The 19571-nt window shown below is 35.1% G+C and overlaps 1 protein-coding gene across 1 annotated transcript in view; it reads left to right on the forward strand.

Moving 5' to 3' along the window:
• Window positions 1-19571, forward strand: part of LOC136831526 (nephrin-like) — a 509843-nt gene that overhangs the window by 363781 nt on the left and 126491 nt on the right. The window contains exons 5-6 of the mRNA XM_067092095.1: window positions 11326-11478; window positions 17896-18075. Of these exons, the coding sequence (XP_066948196.1) occupies window positions 11326-11478; window positions 17896-18075 (333 nt within the window). The remainder of the gene's footprint in view (window positions 1-11325; window positions 11479-17895; window positions 18076-19571) is intronic.

Here is a 19571-nt window from a genome sequence, read left to right on the forward strand (position 1 = left end):
TGCCACCTTCCCAGTTATAGGCTTCCACGTAAGTTCGCTCTTCATATCCTGAACAGTGTCTGCCACAGCCGAAAATATTGGCACCAACTCCTTAAACTATTAAATCTTTACATTTTGTGTGTCTTTATCTCTTTATTTCCGCAACCTTTGAAGACATTTACTCGTTACATAGAAGTGTGTGCATCTCTGCTTTTGTATCTTTTATTCAATGACCCGTTTGCCTATTATGATCTCTCAACGTCTTTTTTTTTTTTTTTTGTTTGTTTAGTGATGTATTACTCAGGGAATGCAATTGTTTTTCCTTAGAACCTAGAAACTCATTTTCACGCCATATGGGTGGTAAGTAGACTAGCTCAGTTATAATTTTCTGTAAAAGACAACTATTGTGCCGGCTTTGTCTGTCCGTCCGCACTTTATTCTGTCCGCACTTTTTTGCTAACCCCACTTTTTCTATCCGCCCTCAGATCTTAGAAAACTACTGAGGCTAGAGGGTTGCAAAATGGTATGTTGATCATCCACCCTCCAATCATCAAACATACCAAATTGCAGCCCTCTAGTCTCAGTGGTTTTCATTTTATTTAAGGTTGAAGTTAGCCATAATCGTGCCTCTGGCAACGATATAGGATAGGCCGCCACCGGGCCTTGGTTAACGATTCATGGACCGCGGCTCATACAGCATTATACCGAGACCACCGAAAGATAGATCTATTTTCGGTGGCCTTGATTATGCGCAGTTCCGAAAACTCGACTGCGCCGAAGAAACTTCGGCGCATTTTTTACTTGTTTCCTGTAGATCAGTGTACGTTATTATTATGACTAGTATTATTAATCCTTTGGTGTTTTATTAATCCTTTGGTGTAAATTGTCGTTAAGTGTGTGGAGGCTGCAATGTACAAACCTCGTCAGGAAGGGCATTCATTTCTTCATTATAATTGGTGGAAAACTCTGCATACATGGTTATTCATTAAAGATAAGCTTTGGACGCCTAATGAGGTTATTCATTACCTCTTGCCTATCGTTAATGAAGGATAAAATTGGAGTGTAATCAAGGCACATCCGAGTGGCACTTTCTCCGCTGAAAATTGGTCGTCAAATTCAAATTCTGACGTTCAAAAGCCTTACATAGTTCAGTGAATTATCTGCCTTAATAATGTGCACATTTATTTGTAATTTCCCCCGTGAATTTATCCGTTTATTTTCCTGCCTACTAGTAGTCTTCATTGCTATTTAACTTGTGATTCGTTATCTCTCAGCAACTCAGTAGCCACGGAGAATACACCAAACTCACCGTTGCGATTGAATGAGAAACAGGGATGCCGTTGTTTTATTCAGTATTTGTCCCGGAGTGACCCTTTGGGGACGATGGTAATCAGGGATTCAGGGTTTAAAAAAGAAGGACAAAAACGAAAGGAAAGTTACCGTCGATTATATACTCATTTTTCTCTCTCCTCTTCGAAATATTATTATTCATATTTTCCTTACTGCTCATCACACGTTAGGCCGAGTCTTCTTGGAATAATGGTATTTCAAAGTAAGGTCCTTGGAATAATGGTATTTCAAAGTAAGGTCCTTGGAATAATGGTATTTCAAAGGAAGGTCCTTGGAATAATGTATTTCAAAGTAAGGTCCTTGGAATAATAGTATTTCAAAGTAAGGTCTTTATAATAATGGTATTTCAAAGTAAGGTCCTTGGAATAATGGTATTTCAAAGTAAGGTCCTTGGAATAATAGTATTTCAAAGTAAGGTCCTTGGAATAAGAATATTTCAAAGTAAGGTCTTTGTAATAATAGTTTTTTCAAAGTAAGGTCCTTGGAATAATAGTATTTCAAAGTAAGGTCCTTGGAATAATAGTATTTCAAAGTAAGGTCCATGGAATAATAGTATTTGAAAGTAAGATCCTTGGAATAATAGTATTTCAAAGTAAGGTCCTTGGAATAATAGTATTTCAAAAAGTAAGGTCCTTAATAGTATTTCAAAGTAAAGTCCTTGGTAGTATTTCAAAGTAAGGTATGGTAATAATAGTATTTCAAGAGATCCTTGGAATAATAGTATATCAAAGTAAGGTCCTTGGAATAATGGTATTTCAAAGTAAGGTCCCTAAGACCTTGAAAAACATACACCTGATTTTTGGGCAATTTTCGTTCTATGATTCATTAATGGGAGGGGTATAAAAAATTAGGTGACAGAGCTGTTGACTTTTAGCAATGTTTTTTCGTTAATCGTTTATTTTTTATTTTTCCCCACTAATAAGGATTTTTCAAGCAAATGCGTCATAATTCTCAAAAAATACATACATATACATACATATTATCAAGGCATAGCAGCCACTAACTCCAGTTCTTGCGTCACCCAGCTTTATATTTTTATATATACAAACAGGAATTCAAGTGCTCAGATTACACTATAAAGTAGGAGAATTTCATATGACACAGAAGATGGATTATTCTGTTACAGGGGTATGAAAATATGTGGTGCCCACGTAGGTGTATATTTACAGTTTTTCTTTTTTTTCCTTTGAGTCACGAGAGAGAGTATCTCCACCTATTAATCGTTATGTAACTTCAAAATATACTGTACGATAATATTTATGATTTTTATGATTGCATTTTGACAAGACCAGAAACATCTAAAGCATCAGGAATTATAATTTCAGTTTATCTTTTATTTGAATTAATTTCGAGTTGTTAGCACAGTGCACATGACACCTTTGACAGTTTATTAGTTTTCTGCAAAAGAAAACTATTGATACGGCTTTCTCTGTCCGTCCGTACTTTTTCTGTCCGCCCTCAGATCTTAAAAACCACTGAGGCTAGAGGGCTGCAAATTGACATGTTGATCATCCACCCGCCATTCATCAAACATACCAAATTGCAGCCCTCTAGCCGTAGTAGTTTTTATTTCATTTAAGGTTAAAGTTAGCCATAACCGTGCTTCTGGCAACGATATAGGCCAGGCCACCACCCGGCATTGGTTCAAGTTAAATGTGTCGCAGCTCTTACGGCATTATACCGAGACCACCGGAAGATAGATCTATTTTCGGTGGCCTTTATTATACGCTGTAACGGCTGTACAGAAAACTCGATTGCGCCGAAGAACCTTCGGCTCATTTTTTACGTTTTTTTTTTATTTTATTTTTATTTTTTTTTTTTGTTAAACCCAACAAATAGCTATTCCCATCTGCTAAATGAAGTAGTTTTTTCATTTACAGATATTTAGTTAACAAGGAACAGATCTTCGATGATTAGCTTATCTATTACACTATATCTGATATATGTTACATCTCTACATATTCAATAGCAACAATTCGGCGATGCATGACTTGCCTTCTGTTCACACCAGTAATAATAATTGTCACAGTGGTATTAGTTGATTTCCTGCCGTAAATGCTGATATGCTAATGCCAGTGTATATTCAACGTCTAACTAGTGAGGTAAAATAGTTGAGAATAATTCAATTTTAGGTGTATCTAAATCTTAGCGTTTTACCCAGTTGGATAACAGCTCAGAGAGAGAGAGAGAGAGAGAGAGAGAGAGAGAGAGAGAGAGAGAGAGAAGGATAATGTACAAGGGTGCTCTTGGTAACAGGTGTTGCTTGAAAGACATGGCACAAGAAAGATATTTGGCACAAGTGGACCCCCTGAATTCCAGACGACTTATATGAACTCGTCATGGTGAAGTCGCTGGGATTTGTAGTTTAGTTTTGTGGATAAACATATGAAATGCTGTGCATCCTCTTGTCAAATCCAGTGTACATATATTTGTAAGAACTGCTGAGTTTAAGCCATTGATGATACTTGTTGAGAGTGTGTATATATATTATATATATATATATATATATATATATATATATATATATATATATATATATATATATATATATATATATATATATATATATATATATATATACATACATACATACATATACATATATATATGGCAATCAAACAATGCTCTTACATGGTCAAAATATATTTATATGTATAAATGTGTGTATATATATGTATACATATATAAATAATATATACGTACATACATTTATATATATACATATGTATTCTGACCATGTAAGAGCATTGTTTGATTGCCATACATTCTGACATCATGGAAGTTATCTGATCAATAAACATAATTTTTTAGCATGTGAATTAACCTGGTTTGTAATGAGTGCCAACTCATTTGTTCCATTCACTGACACAACTAGCTTCCCCACTTAAGTATAATAACAGCAGTTCATTCGGTAAATTGAAAATTCAGCCATGATAAATTTGTCGTCCCATAAACACTGCATATTTAATGTAAGACCTTCCGTGTAACAAGCATTTCATTCAATAACTTCCCGCCTTGTATCATGGTGTATTGGCTTTAATTCAGTGTATTAATGTTATGTTTTCTCATTACTCGTAATGGCCAATGAAGTAATTATATATAATTGGTTCATTACTGGCGAAGACGCAGACAGTCGTTTTAATGGCTCGTCCTTTTGTTTGTACACTTTTCATTTTTCCATTAACTCAAATTTTAATTGGCGCCGTGCCTTTCGTTTTGTGTGCATTGCGTGATCCTCTCTCTCTCTCTCTCTCTCTCTCTCTCTCTCTCTCTCTCTCTCTCTCTCTCTGTACTTAGTCTGAAGTAATAAGTTTGCGTGCTAGTTTTTGTACAGGGTTGTAAAGGTTGCTAATGTTATCAGATTATATTATTTAACTAAGTTACAGTCTGTCCACAAAATATATTCACCTAAATTACATTTTGTCCACATAATATATTTAATTAAGTTACATTTTGTCCACAAAATATATTCAGCTAAGTTACATTTTGTCCACATAAAATATTTAACTAAGTTACATTTTGTCCACATAATATATTTAACTAAGTTACATTTTGTCCACATAATATATTTAACTAAGCTTCATTTTGTCCACATAATGGATTTAACTAAGTTACATTTTGTCCACATAATATATTTAACTACGTTACATTTTGTCCACATAATATATTTAACTACGTTCCACAAAATATATTCAACTAAGTTTTTGTCCACATAATATATTTAACTAAGTTACATTTTGTCCACATAATATATTTAACTAAGTTTCATTTTGTCCACATAATATATTTACCTAAGTTACATTTTGTCCACATAATATATTTAACTAAGTTACATTTTGTCCACATAATATATTTAACTAAGTTACATTTTGTCCACATAATATATTTAACTAAGTTACACTTTCTCCACATAATATATTTAACTAAGTTACATTTTGTCCACATAATATATTTAACTAAGTTATATTTTGTCCACATAATATATTTAACTAAGTTACATTTTGCCCATATAATATATTTAACTAAGTATAGTATTGTTAGATTATCTTCAGGCAGCTCATTTGTATTTAACAAATTAGACTAAACGAAAGAATTGTCTCATTTTCTTTTCAAAGTGGTTCTTTGGGTAACTCATTATTAGATTGGAAAAATATCCTTACGTTCCAAAGTGGTGAAACTACTGTATTATTGTGTTTGTCAGTCCCCGAAAATGCACAAAATGAGATCATGAAATTGCCTGTAGTCTGCTCTCTGTTTGTCTCTCTCTATATATATATATATATATATATATATATATATATATATATATATATATATATATATATATATATATATATATATATATATATTTCAAAATTTTTTTTTTAACGAATCAAATTGCTTTAGTATGCTCTCTCAAATCAAATTGCTCTCTCTCTCTCTCTCTCTCTCTCTCTCTCTCTCTCTCTCTCTCTCTCTCTCTCATATATCCATCAAAATAATACTTGTAACAAAGGATGTTAGAAAATAGAGGTATTATCATCTTATTTCAGAATAAAGAGGGCCGCCTACTCAAGCGACCTATTATTACTTACAAATTTACCTTTAAGAAGAAGTGAATATGAAACACATCCAGTGAAAAATATTCTCATTTAAATTCGAGTTACGCAGCAGGCTTGACAGATCGAGGTTAAACAGACAAAGCTGATCACGTAACGGATGACGTCAGTTTGTGACACACTTCATGCGATGTTTATTTCAGAATATGTTATGCTAATTTTGGACTTTACTTCACCTTGAATGAAAACTAAGGCGAGAGAGAGATTACGTCAAATGACTTACATAATCAAATGGAAATAGCTTGGGATATTTAAGCTGAACTTATCAATTAATGATAGAAATATTTAAGCTTAAGTTAGCAGTTAATGCTAGGAGTTTAAGCTAAACTTAGCAGTTAATGATCGGTATATTTAGCAATTAACCTAAAGTTAGCAATTTATGTTGGGAGTATTTAAGCTAAAGTTATCAGTTAATGATAGGAGAATTTAAGTTAAAGTTAGCAGTTAATGATAGGAGTATATAAACTAAACTTAGCAGTTAATGATTGGAAGATTTAGCAATTAAGATGAAGTTAGCAATTAATGATAGGAGTATTTAAGCTAAATTTAGCAGTTAATGATAGGAGTATTTAAGCTAAACTTAGCGGTTAATGATGGGAAGATTTAAGCTAAACTTAGCAATTAATGACAGGAGTATTTAAGCTAAATTTAGCGGTTAATGGTGGGAGTATTTAAGTTAAACTTAGCAATTAATGATCGGAACATTTATGCTAAAGTTGGCAGTTAATGATCGGAATATTTAAGCAAAACTTCGGCAATTAATCATAGGAATATATAAGCTAAACTTAGCAGTTGTGATCGGAATATTAAAGCTAAACTTAGCGGTTAACGATCAGAATATTTAAGCTAAACTTAGCAATTAACTAACCTGAGTAATGTCGAGTTATTTTACAGAAATTGCCATGAGACAACGACTCTTATTTACCCACGACATGTGTTTCTACAAGTGACCGAAAACACCAACTTTCCTACCGCAGCGGTGGCGAGGGCATAGGCTACTACTACTCGGGCAGTGTTAAAACGGGAAATGCAGATTGCGAGAGACATTAATGCTCGACATTCCAAAGCAGAAGAGCGCCAATAAAAGGTTGAGAATCGTTTGGGATAGTGCTGGGAAAAAGAGGGGAAGGAGGAAAGAAAACCTTGGGAAGTCAATAAAAGTGCAAATGCGTCTTTCCTCATCTTATCCCCCGATCTTACGTCTTTACATTTCTGTTCGTCGCCCCAGACTTTTCTTTTGTCTTGCGATTACTCTCTCTCTCTCTCTCTCTCTCTCTCTCTCTCTCTCTCTCTCTCTCTCTCTCTCTCTCTCTCCTTGCTGCAATGTAGGTCACATTTTTGTCATTCGAAGTCAATGTCACTGCAATGGGTAGAGAAACGTGAAGGCGAGAAGCCACAAGGATTGACTTGATGTCGAGTTTGTCGCACATAATTCATGATACTTATTATTTTGATCATGATAAGAAGAAATGTGTGATATAATAGCAGAAGGGAAGTTTGCTCCCTAAGAAGTAACAGCCATTATGTGCACTACTGCAGATTCTAAGATGAGGAGAATTAGGCATTGAAAACTGTGATGGATTTTTGTAAAATTTTGCGTCATGCACAAGAAAATCTTATTATGAAAAATTTTAATATTCCTTAATGGGGTTTGATTTATATAACTGAACCAGTATATAGTTAAGATCATCTCGGAAGTAGGCAAACTAGAAGGAGATTGAGGAATGAAATGGTCATTGGTGTAGGATATATTTTTCTGCAACCGTGCTAATAAAGTCTATACAAGTATACTTTAGAATATAATTTTGTAAAGCTTACCTCGAAAAAGACTCAGTCCTGTATCATTTTAAACATAGCACTGCCCAAATCACTGTGGCATCGCTATTTTTAAAATGACATAGGCCTGAATCTTTTTGGAGCCAAGCTTCACGAAAACTATATGCTCGGGTACACTTGTAGATACTTGTTAGCACGGTTGCAGAAGAAAAATATTATATTCGAACTTCCCAGAGAGTCAGCATCCCGTGGGAGTGGTTCCTGCCGATTTTAGACATATTGATGCCGCTGACACGGCAACAAAATCCATATCTTTATGGTATCATTTCAGTGTTCTAACCGTAAAACCGCTGCCCCGTTCAGTTTCATATTTTTGGGATGGTTCTTTTTTAACTCCATCACTCGAAGTCTGGCGATAATTATAAGTAATGTTTCTTAGTAGTAACACAGGAAGCTCTCTCTCTCTCTCTCTCTCTCTCTCTCTCTCTCTCTCTCTCTATATATATATATATATATATATATATATATATATATATATATATATATATATATATATATATATATATATATATATATATATATATATATATATATATATATATATATATATATATATATATATATATATATATATATATATATATATATATATATATATATATACACATATGCACACTATATGTATATATATGTGTGTGTGTGTGTGTGTAATATAAATACATATCAGAAAACTTGCTTTGATTATTATTTTATTATTTTTAAAATTATCCTTCTTTGTATCTCGTTAGCAAGCAATACCATAGCGCCCAGAGTACAAATTTTTGTATTCCCTATCTATACATTAATTTAGATAGATGGATTTTAGGAATATATGTCGAAAAATTTAAAATATATTAAATATTCGTCGAAATCAAACCTTCTACAATTATTTCATTCGGTGTGTCGCATCTGCCTTTTGTGTCATTTCAGAGTTGATCTGATAAATGAATTGAAAGGGAAAAGATTCTTTAGAAACTCATAATCGCTCACAAAGTCTCCTCCTCCTTCACCCTGATATTGAATTGAATTGAAATGAATATAGAATTTAAGCCAAAGGCCAATCACTGGGACCTATGAGGTCATTCAGCGCTGAGGCGGAAATTTACAGTCAAAGGTCTGAAAGGCGTAACAGGAGGAAAACCTCCCAGTTGCACAATGAACCAATTGTTAGAAGAGGGTGGAGAGTAAGATGGAAGAAAGAGAATATGAAAGGAGGTACAGTAAAAGGAACGAAGGGGGTTGCAGCTAGGGGCCGAAGGCACGCTGCAGAGAACCTTAAGTAATGCCTACAGTGCACCGCATGAGGTGCACTGACGTCACTAACTCCCTACGGGTCCACCCTGATATTGCCTTTAGTAGCAGACGAAGAAAAAATGGATTAAGCAGAAAAAGATTCGCTTAGGTCTGCCAGTTGAAATATTTAAATACCGTCTTCACAAATAAGTAAGAGAAAAACTGTAATGACTATATTAGCTGTGAGCATTTATGTTTCTTGCTCCCTGGCATTAATTGAGCTCGGTTTTTAAAGACGATTTTCTCTCTCTCTCTCTCTCTCTCTCTCTCTCTCTCTCTCTCTCTCTCTCTCTCTCTCTCTCTCTCATGGAGCAATACGTGTAACGAAGATGTTATGATATATTTATATTTTCAACTTTTATTTTTTTTATTTTAAGTAACGTGCAATACAGACTGTGCATGTTGACTCCTTTACAGAAGTGGACAACTCTCTCTCTCTCTCTCTCTCTCTCTCTCTCTCTCTCTCTCTCTCTCTCTCTCTCTATTACATATAACATGGATGTTAGGAGATATTGGTACATTCAACATTCATTTTTAAATAATGTGTAGTACCTAGTCAAGCTAACTCCTTTGCAGAAATGGACATTCTCTCTCTCTCTCTCTCTCTCTCTCTCTCTCTCTCTCTCTCTCTCTCTCTCTCTCTCTCTCTCGTTTGCCGGTCCAGAACAATTTTGTGTGAATCCAGCTTGGTGGTCGGCATGAATACAAAGTAGTTCCATGCTGTAGGGGCTAAGTTTGCCCCCTCCCCCCCAATCGCCCCCTCCCCCCACCTCATGCACTTCCTTGATTTTCCTTCTGATTAGAGACAGTCTTTGCCATGCAATATGACTGCTGGTCCGTGGCTGGTCCCCAAAAGCGCTTGGGAGATGCTTCGGGTAATGAGACGAGGGATTTCGACCCTGCAGGAACTTGTAAGCTGGCTAGAGCTGTGCTTCCTCTTTTGGGGAGAATTGCAATCTGGTCAAGTTGAGTGTCTTGAAAGATTCAGCGGCTTGTTGCAGTAAATTCATGATAATTTTGTCCTTCCTGTTACAGCTGTTTGGTGCCTTAATTGATTTCTTCGTTTCTAGATCGTTCATACGTTTACTGACTTGAAAGATTCAGAGTTTTGTTGTAGTAAATTCATGATAATTTTGTCCTTTCCAATTGCAGCCGTTTGGTATTTTCGCCTTAATTGATTTCTTCATTTCTAGATCGTTCACAAGTTTACTGTCTTGAAAGATTCAGAGGTTTGTTGCAGTAAATTCATAATAATTTATATCGTTTCCTATCACAGCTGTTTGGGGCCTTAATTGATTACTTCATTTCTAGAATGTTCATAAGTTTACTGTCTTGAAAGATTCAGCGGTTTGTTGCAGTAAATTCATAATAATTTTTATCGTTTTCTACTCCAGCTGTTTGGTATTTTCGCCTCAATTGATTTCTTCATTTCTAGATTGTTCACATACCCTTTTTTTTTTTTTTTTTGCAAATGTCTTTGGTAATTTTCCGGCTTCCTAACATCATAGAATACGAATGTCTTTTACTGTAATCTAAGTGTCTTACGAAGATGAAAAGGCCCATAAAAACACTATATACACGTTGCAACCATATATTTCGAATACCATTACTTCTGTGTTCTTGATCAGGAATACAGAGGTATTGGTATTTGAAATATATGGTTGCAACGTGTATGTAGTATTTTTATGGTCCTTTTCATCATCATCATAAAATGTATTAGGTTTGTATTAATGATTTTGTCCTGGCAATGATATTTTCAGTAATATTGTTTGAATGTTTGTGTGTCAATCTTAACGGCCGTTCTAGTTTTTCCTAGTATTATTTTCAGTAATTTTGTTTTCCTTTTATTGCTATTTCCATTATATTATTTTCGTGTCTATCTTTCAATCTTAACGGCTGTTCTACCTTTTAATAATATGAATTGAAATGATATTTAATGTCTTTGGTTCAGTCATAACAGCCGTTCTAATTTTTCCTAATATTGTTTTCAATAACAATATTTTCATGCCTATGTTTCAATCTTCACGGCCTATCTAGTTTTTCCTGATTTCAATAATGTTATTTTAGTCTCTGTATCAATCTTAACGGTTGTCATATTTCTGTCTGATAATACTGTTTACAGTAATATCGTTTTCCTGATAATTCCGTTTTCAGTAATATTTAACTATATCTTTGTTTCAATCTTAAAGGTCCTTCTAGTATTCCCTGACAATACTACTTTTAGTGATACTGTTTTAGGCTTTGTGTTTTCAATCTTATTATCGTTTCATTTTCTCCCTTGTCCTTCCAGTACCGCCCACGGGCATCAGCATCGTGGGCTGGGGCGACGGCGCCGTGGTCGAAGTGGTGGCCGGCACTTCCCTGACCCTGGAGTGCTTGGTGAGCGACGCCCGGCCCGCGCCAAAAGCAGCCTGGTTCCGGGACGGAATCCAGGTTGATCCCGGTAAGTCTCGGCATTTGTCTTAAGCCTTTGTAATGCAAATATTCTTCATTTTAGCCCGGCCCTTTAATGCCCGTGATAAAGTGAAATTGTAGTTGTTTTCTTTATTTTTTTTGCCGGGCCCTTTAATGCCTGTGATAAAGTGAAATTGTAGGGGTTTTTTTAGTCGGGAACTTATATCCCTGTGAGAAAGTGAAATTGTAGTTTTATTTTAGCCCGGCCCTTTAATGTCTGTGATGAAGTGAAATTGTATTTTTTTTAGCCGGGCCTTTTAATGCCTATGATAAAGTGAAATTGTAGTTTTTTTTGTTGTTGCTGGGCCCTTTAATACCTATGATAAAGTGAAATTGTAGTCTTTTCTTTTTTCTTTAAAGTCATGAGCAGGCGGAAGTGAGGTGTAAATTTCTAACTGGGCCATTTCACGTTCGAATGTTACAAACGGGATACACTATTTTAGTCATTATTAAGGCAAGTTAATTTAAAGGTTAAAGAAGGAGAAGATCTAATAAGTCAAAGAATCGGAGTGATAGCAGTTAGCACACGATCCAACTGTGGATTATTTTGCATGCAAATTGAGCCATTTTACAGAAACTGTATTTTTTTACATTAACTTTTGTGGTCTTACGAATTTTTATTGTGAGTCCAGTGTTCATATTTGAAAAAAGGACATGTACAGTCAGTCTGGGGGAATGTCTTCCTATGTTAGGAATATAATATTTTAACTATGAATGCTTATAATCATTCTTTCGCTATGAATATGCTAGTTGGAAGTATTAGGACGTCTGAAATTATCAGATACAAAGAAAATGACTGCATTAATTTCTTTTTAATGAAAAAATGGTTTTATAGTGTATTACTGCTGGGGAGCCAATATTAAATGTAAGTTAACTAACGTATTCTTATATTAGCTGTGGGCAAATTTAGTTTTGATGTTTATGTATTAAATTTTACCGAATACTTGTCGTCTGTCCTGGATTCACAGGTTAGTGTTGTTTAACAAATAACTTACAGATATCTTACGAGAACATCTTTTTTTTTTTTTTTTTAAGTACCTTTCGTGGTCTGAAAGAGTAAGTGACGTAAGATTACTGGTATTACTGAATAGCTGTACCTGTAATGTGATTGGATATTTTATGCCTATGTATCAGAAATGACCTGTGAATATGTATGTAACTTTGTTTTGAATTATGAAAATTGGTTCATAGTAATATGACAACAATAAAGAAATTGGTTATGTGGAAAACATGCCTGTGAGCTAATATGTGTCTATATATATATATATATATATATATATATATATATATATATATATATATATATATATATATATATATATATGTATGAATCTGCTGATCACTTTATACCGGATACGTGTGTAATTGTAGTATCCACAATGCCCTCTTATCTTCTTGTAGTGGCCAGGTCGGGTCGCCAACGTGACCTCGTTCTGATACTCTGGTTGCGGATTCGAATCCTACTACGGACATGAGAATTGCTTCATATTTTTGCATTTGGATCTAAGGCTTTGTAGTGACAAGCGTAACCTAGAAGTGTATGGAATTCGAAAAAAATTAAGAGGGCATTGTGGTCATTACAATTACATATAAATAAATAAATATATATATATATATATATATATATATATATATATATATATATATATATATATATATATATATATATATATATATATATATATATGTATATATAAATATATATATATATATATATATATATATATATATATATATATATATATATATACATACATATATATATATATACATATAAATATACTCATATAGACACATAATCAATTTCATATACATGTGGTTGTGCTTTTAAGATACCATTTTCAGTCAAAATAAAAAAAGCATTTCAACCATTTTCAGTCAAAAAAAACCATTTTTTCTGAAAAAATAAAAAGAATCATATCAATTTTTTCCTGATCTCTGGAGACCCAAGAACACAGACATTGCACTTGTTTCTCCAGAAGAATCTGAGAGAGAGAGAGAGAGAGAGAGAGAGAGAGAGAGAGAGAAGAGAGAGAGAGTCAGAAATTGTTTCCGCACGCGGGAGGTGTTCCAAAATCCCCGCAGCCTCGTCCGCGTATGAAAATTGTAAGGTGATTCTGAGACTCACTCGTCTGAGCTGCTTTTCAGCTTTGCGTTCGGAAGCTGGCCCCCGTGAACTGTTCTTTGCTTTTTCTTTCTCTTTCCCGCTTCTTTTCGTTTCTTTTTCTTTTCGTCTCTTCGCGTACGAATGTGTTTTGTTTCTCCGGGCGTCGTCGTGTTCTCCAGCGAACGTAGAACAACTTTTTGGTTATTCAGATATGATTTTTTTTTTTTAAACGAATTTCCTGAGTTCGTAGGATTTTTCAGTAAATCGGAGCTCAAAATGTGCTTTGTTTTTGCTGTTAACTTGGCATTTCAAAGTATTCAGAGTATTCAGTATTGTTTTGAGTGGATGTGTAGTGGTAGATGAATGTTTAAGTAGCGTTTTGTGTTTACATAAGATTTTACGCTATAATAAGCCGTGTATGTATATATATTATGTATATGTATATATACATTATATATATATACATATATATATATATATATATATATATATATATATATATATATATATATATATATATATATATATATATATACACACGGAGATATAGATAGATAGACGGACAGATAGAAAGATACACACCTGCCTATTCACCATTGTTCTTCAAACGTATTAGCTTACCATCTCTCAACAACTATTTTAGCATTAGATTGCTAGCCCCATTCACTTTACCTTGACTGCAGCCCACCACAGTTGACTAATTACCAGGCATACAATTTACTGCGCAGGTCAGACAGGCCTAGTGGGTTCTAACTGAACGTATTTATATGGTTCTTCTTTGGGGAATCAAAAATGGTCTCTGATGAGATGCAAGTGTTGACTGTGTGTGTGTGTGTATATATTTATATATATATATATATATATATATATATATATATATATATATATATATATATATATATATATATATATATATATGTATATATATATATATATATATATATATATATATATATATATATATATATATATATATACCCATGAGGCTGGGAGTGGTGACTTATTCCGAGACCCATTTCCTCCTCAGTCTTTCTCTGTCCTCACTTCCCTAACAAATAACTTGATCTTTTGTTCTTGAACACATTCACCCATCGGGTTTTATTTCTTTCCTTCTTGTTCTTTCCCATCTTCTTGATCACCTTATTCCTCCTCTTATAAGACTGCCCATGATCTCTTTTTTAAGTTTCACCTTGATGAATATTTCCACTATGCCACGTTTTATGACCACAAACACTCCCTGCTGGCTGTACGACCCCTGCTTGGAAATCTCATCCCTTTCTCAGTTAGTTGTCTTTGGAAATCATGTATTTCCAGCAGTCAAGTGCCTTTAAAAACACTTTTCCAGGAGAAAATTTTCTTTCTCATTCACTTCAGCAACTCTTATCCCTTTGCATTCAAAACAAATAACATTATAATTCTTTAATATTTTCTATAACTTTGCATTTAAACCAACTAGCACAATCACCCTTGAATATTTTCTAAACCCAGCCCACAGATTCAGGCTCTTCCAAAGACAATCTCCTTTACTCTCATTGATTTCCTTCTAAAGACAATTTCTTTACTCTAGTTGTTTTCCATGTATCCTGGACCATACACACTCACTGTGGAAATTTTTTTTCTCCTGCCACATTAAATGTTACCTAAACAGTCCTGAAACTGACACATTTCTTCTCTATCCCAGATCCTTCTAGACACTGTGAGCTCTGCCCTTTCCCTTGCTCTGTATATTGCAGGTGCCTCTGATATAATCACTCTTTGACATTCCCTTCCTGCACACACACACACACACACACACACACACACACTGTCATTTCACCTCAGTCTCTGTAATTGTTATAAATAAAATTTTGCTTTCTCTGTTAAAACAAGTGTGCCTGTCTTATTATTTCTCTGTTGCACCATATCAACATATCAACTCACATGAAAGCAGCAGAAATTATTATTTTCCTTTTTCTCTGCTAATCTACAATAACAGTATAGTGTAGTGCATGGGGCTGCCGACCCCATGCCACTGCTCTCCAGTATGTTTGTAACGCCAAACATTGCGACAAGAATGCTGTAATTTTTCTTCTTCTCTTTGTGTGTTTATGTGTGTGCACTCGATTTACTTTTATGAAAATGGCCGCATAATGCAAGAGCGAGTCTGCATTTTCCACTCTGCTGGTCGGAGGTAATTGAAGGAATTCCAAGGTCACTCTCGTTCCTAAAATATATTGTAGCAAAGTAAATCATTGCTGTTGTGCAGGTATTCTTTATGGAGCGGCAGAAAGTGAAGATTTTATAGAATACATTTTTTTGTAAAAGTTTCTTAAATGGGACCCATGCAAGTTAACTTCTTTTGCACATTAAAGACTTTATCGGTTGAAAGTTGCCAGATTTAGTTTTCTGTACAAGAAAACTGTTGAGAAAGGTTTGTCTGTCCGTCCGCATTTATTCTCTTCGCCCTCAGATCTTAAAAACTACCGAGGCTAGAGGGCTGCAAATTGGTGTGTTGATCATCCACCCCCCAATCATCAAACATACCAAATTGCATCCCTCTAGCCTCGGTAGTTTTTATTTTATTTAAGGTTAAAGTTAGTCATGGTCGTGGGTCAGTCAGTGCTATAGGACAGGCCACCACTGGTCGGTCGCTTAAAGTTTCATGGGCTGCGGCTCATACAGCATTATACACTGTACAGAAAACTCTATTGAGCCGAAGGAAACTTTGGCGCATTTTTTACTTGTTATCAATCGTTTATATTTATTTAATTAATTGAATTTGGTTTTAAAAATAAACTTAGACTAAATGTGCTTCAACTGCAAAACATTATTAATGTGCAGTAGAAAAATTTGGAACGAGCTATCTTCCAGATTTCATTAGAGAATTATAATGAGCCATTTCCTCGCGAAAACGACAATAGGTTAATTAGGCGAAAGCTAAATTTGAAACACTTGAAAGGAGGGGTGGGTACGACATGTCCCCGGTAATATTGCAAATCAATTTCACTTCATCATCACTCATATTGGAGCGCTGGGCCGTTATTATTCTGGAGAGAGCCATAACAGTTGCATCCCTTTCAAACAATAGCGGTTCCGTCATTGTGTTGAACGAGGAGATATATCAATCCTTCAGCAGTGTAGATAAGCACCAGCCATTAATCAGTCAACCACTTACTCCCTCGCCAAATACGAGAGGTTTCTCGGTAAGCAACTTGAGCGTTCGAGTGCTGCCGGGCCGGTTTTCATCAAATTATTCGTTCGGTCGCGTTTGATTCCCGTTACGGGACTGGCAGATTTGTTCTAGTTTCAATTTTAAATGGTATTCGTTTAAGGATGTGGCCACTCTGCTGTTAAACATGTCGTAAACACATGTCGGCAACTTATTGCGCTCAAGTCGCGAAAGGGTTAAATGCAAATCAGTGACTTGTTGGTAATCCTAACCGGCGCCGCATACGATTATTCAGCAATTGTCAAAGATTCGTTCTCTCCACTCCCTGTCGTTGACTTGTTGTTAAGCTGTTTGCGACATGTATGTGACGTCTTTGTGACATGTTTATGACATGTATGTGACATATGTTCGAGATGTATATGACATGTTTGGGACATGTATGTGATATGTTTGTGACATATGACATGTTTGTGAGATGTATATGACACATGTGACATGTATGTGACATATTTTCGAGATGTATATGACATGTTTGGGACATATATGTGATATGTTTGTGACATATGGGACATGTATGTGACATGTTTGTGAGTTGTATATGACACATGTGACATGTTTGTGAGATGTATATGACATGTTTGTGACATATATGTGACACATTTGTGACAAGTCTGTGACGTGTTGATGACATGCTTTACCGTAGTGGGGGCTCCACTCTAAGTGGACCATCTCTGATAAAGGCGGGCTCCGCCTGGCGACATTCTTGATTGATTATATCAGTGGTTCCCAACCTTTTTTTCAGGTGACCCCAATTATGTTTTTCAAGATAGGACTGCGACCCCAATAATTTAGTTGCATATCTATGTGTTATTAAAACTATATATTACTAGTTGTCGGCTATAAAAGTAAGGAACGACAACTATAGACAAGTTTGATACAGCATTGGCAGTCAGGACTACTACATTTGAATAATTATATAATACACAAGCAAAAATTCGCAACTATCCTCAACTAATATGTGATTGTATATCCTAGAATTAAAATTGACTGTTTTAAGTTCGAGGACTTGCGACCCCAGGAAAAACGGCGCGACCCCATTTGGGGTCTTGAGGTTTGATTATATCAACCCGATACCCTTCTCTCCGTTGCAGAGCTGCAGGAAGACCACGTGGAGGCCTCTTCCCTGCCTCGCCGCTGGAACGTCAGAAGTCAGCTGATCGTCGTGGCAGAGGCGGAGGACGACGGAAAGCAGTTCTCGTGCCAGGCTCTGCACCCGACGCTCAAGGAATCTCCCACCTCGCTGGTGGCCTCAATTACCCTCTCCGTCTTGCGTGAGTGATCAGTTAGTTTGCGTTTACAGTTTCATTATATATATATATATATATATATATATATATATATATATATATATATATATATATATATATATATATATAGATAGATAGATAGATAGATAGATATAAATGTGTTTGTGTGTGTTGATGTGCTTAATGAACCTCTTTGGCTGGGACCATGTATTAAATGCTCCTTTTAAACGCTCGTTTCAAAAGCATCTTTCAGCTGAAATAGTGCGAAAAACTACAGATATTCAAACATCATAAAGATAACTCCCTCTGTTTAATATATTTGGTGCGCATGACATCTCGAACTATCTATCGTCTTTCTCCCAATATTTTTCTTGCTGTTTCCGATTTTATACATTAATTAACGTTCGTAACCTGACAATTTCGGTCACTTTCCATTTTTGGTTTTGGTTAAACTGCGGACTTAACCATTTTGTTTTCCAGTTTTCTGTGTAGCATTATTCCAACCTTAAGAGCAATGTTTAAGAATATCACAATTAAAACTCATGTTTATCAGCGCCGTTGGCGTGGTTTTACTAACACCATATCGTTGAAATGTTAATTACCATTCTCATTCATTGTTTTCAGTTCGATGTATCAGTTAGATTTCAAAGGTAAATCTTTCCTGAATTTGGGGGACTTATCCATTGGTAAATCATAAATTTGGAATGAGTCATTTACAAAATTCTCAATAATGATGGATTAAGCACACCTCCACTGTAATTGAATATGTATGAACGGCTTACACATTTAATCTGCCATCCTATTTCGTAGTGCCAATTTGGAGATTGCCTTTATATCAGAATATGCGCAGTGATCCTACCTCAGTTGCCGTGCTTAAGGGAACGTTGCTCAAATATTGACTTGGGTTACAGAAACGCATATAACTGTTCACTCAGAGAGGAATTTGATGATTGCTGGCTGAAGTTCATTCTGTAGATGGAGCATTTTGTAGTATTTACAAAGAGATTCATTTATGTGGAGCATTTTGTAGTATTTACAAAGAGATTCATTTATGTCTTTTTTGTGTTCACATTGATGCAGCAATTTTGCAAATATGTCCCATTACCTTTGAAAAGTAACTTTATTAACAGCACTTTACATTCTTCGTTTTCTTAGACTCTCTCTCTCTCTCTCTCTCTCTCTCTCTCTCTCTCTCTCTCTCTCTCTCTCTCTCTCTCTCTCGCCTTTACAAAGAGATTCATTTATGTCCTTTTTGTGTTCACATTGATGCAGTAATTTTGCAAATATGTCCCATTACTTTTGAAAAGTAACTTTACTAAGAGCACTTTACATTCTTCGTTTTCTTAGACTCTCTCTCTCTCTCTCTCTCTCTCTCTCTCTCTCTCTCCTTCCCGGCACCAATACCCACATCGCCGGTGGGAACAAAAAAAGAACCGCATCTCCTCGGCCCAGAGAATTGCCTGTCATATTTTTCTGTCACCGAGTTACCTGTTATTTATTGTTTTTTATCTCTAACCGCA

The sequence above is a fragment of the Macrobrachium rosenbergii genome, chromosome 48 (assembly GCF_040412425.1).
Source record: "Macrobrachium rosenbergii isolate ZJJX-2024 chromosome 48, ASM4041242v1, whole genome shotgun sequence".
NCBI classification, from domain to species: Eukaryota; Metazoa; Arthropoda; class Malacostraca; order Decapoda; family Palaemonidae; genus Macrobrachium; species Macrobrachium rosenbergii.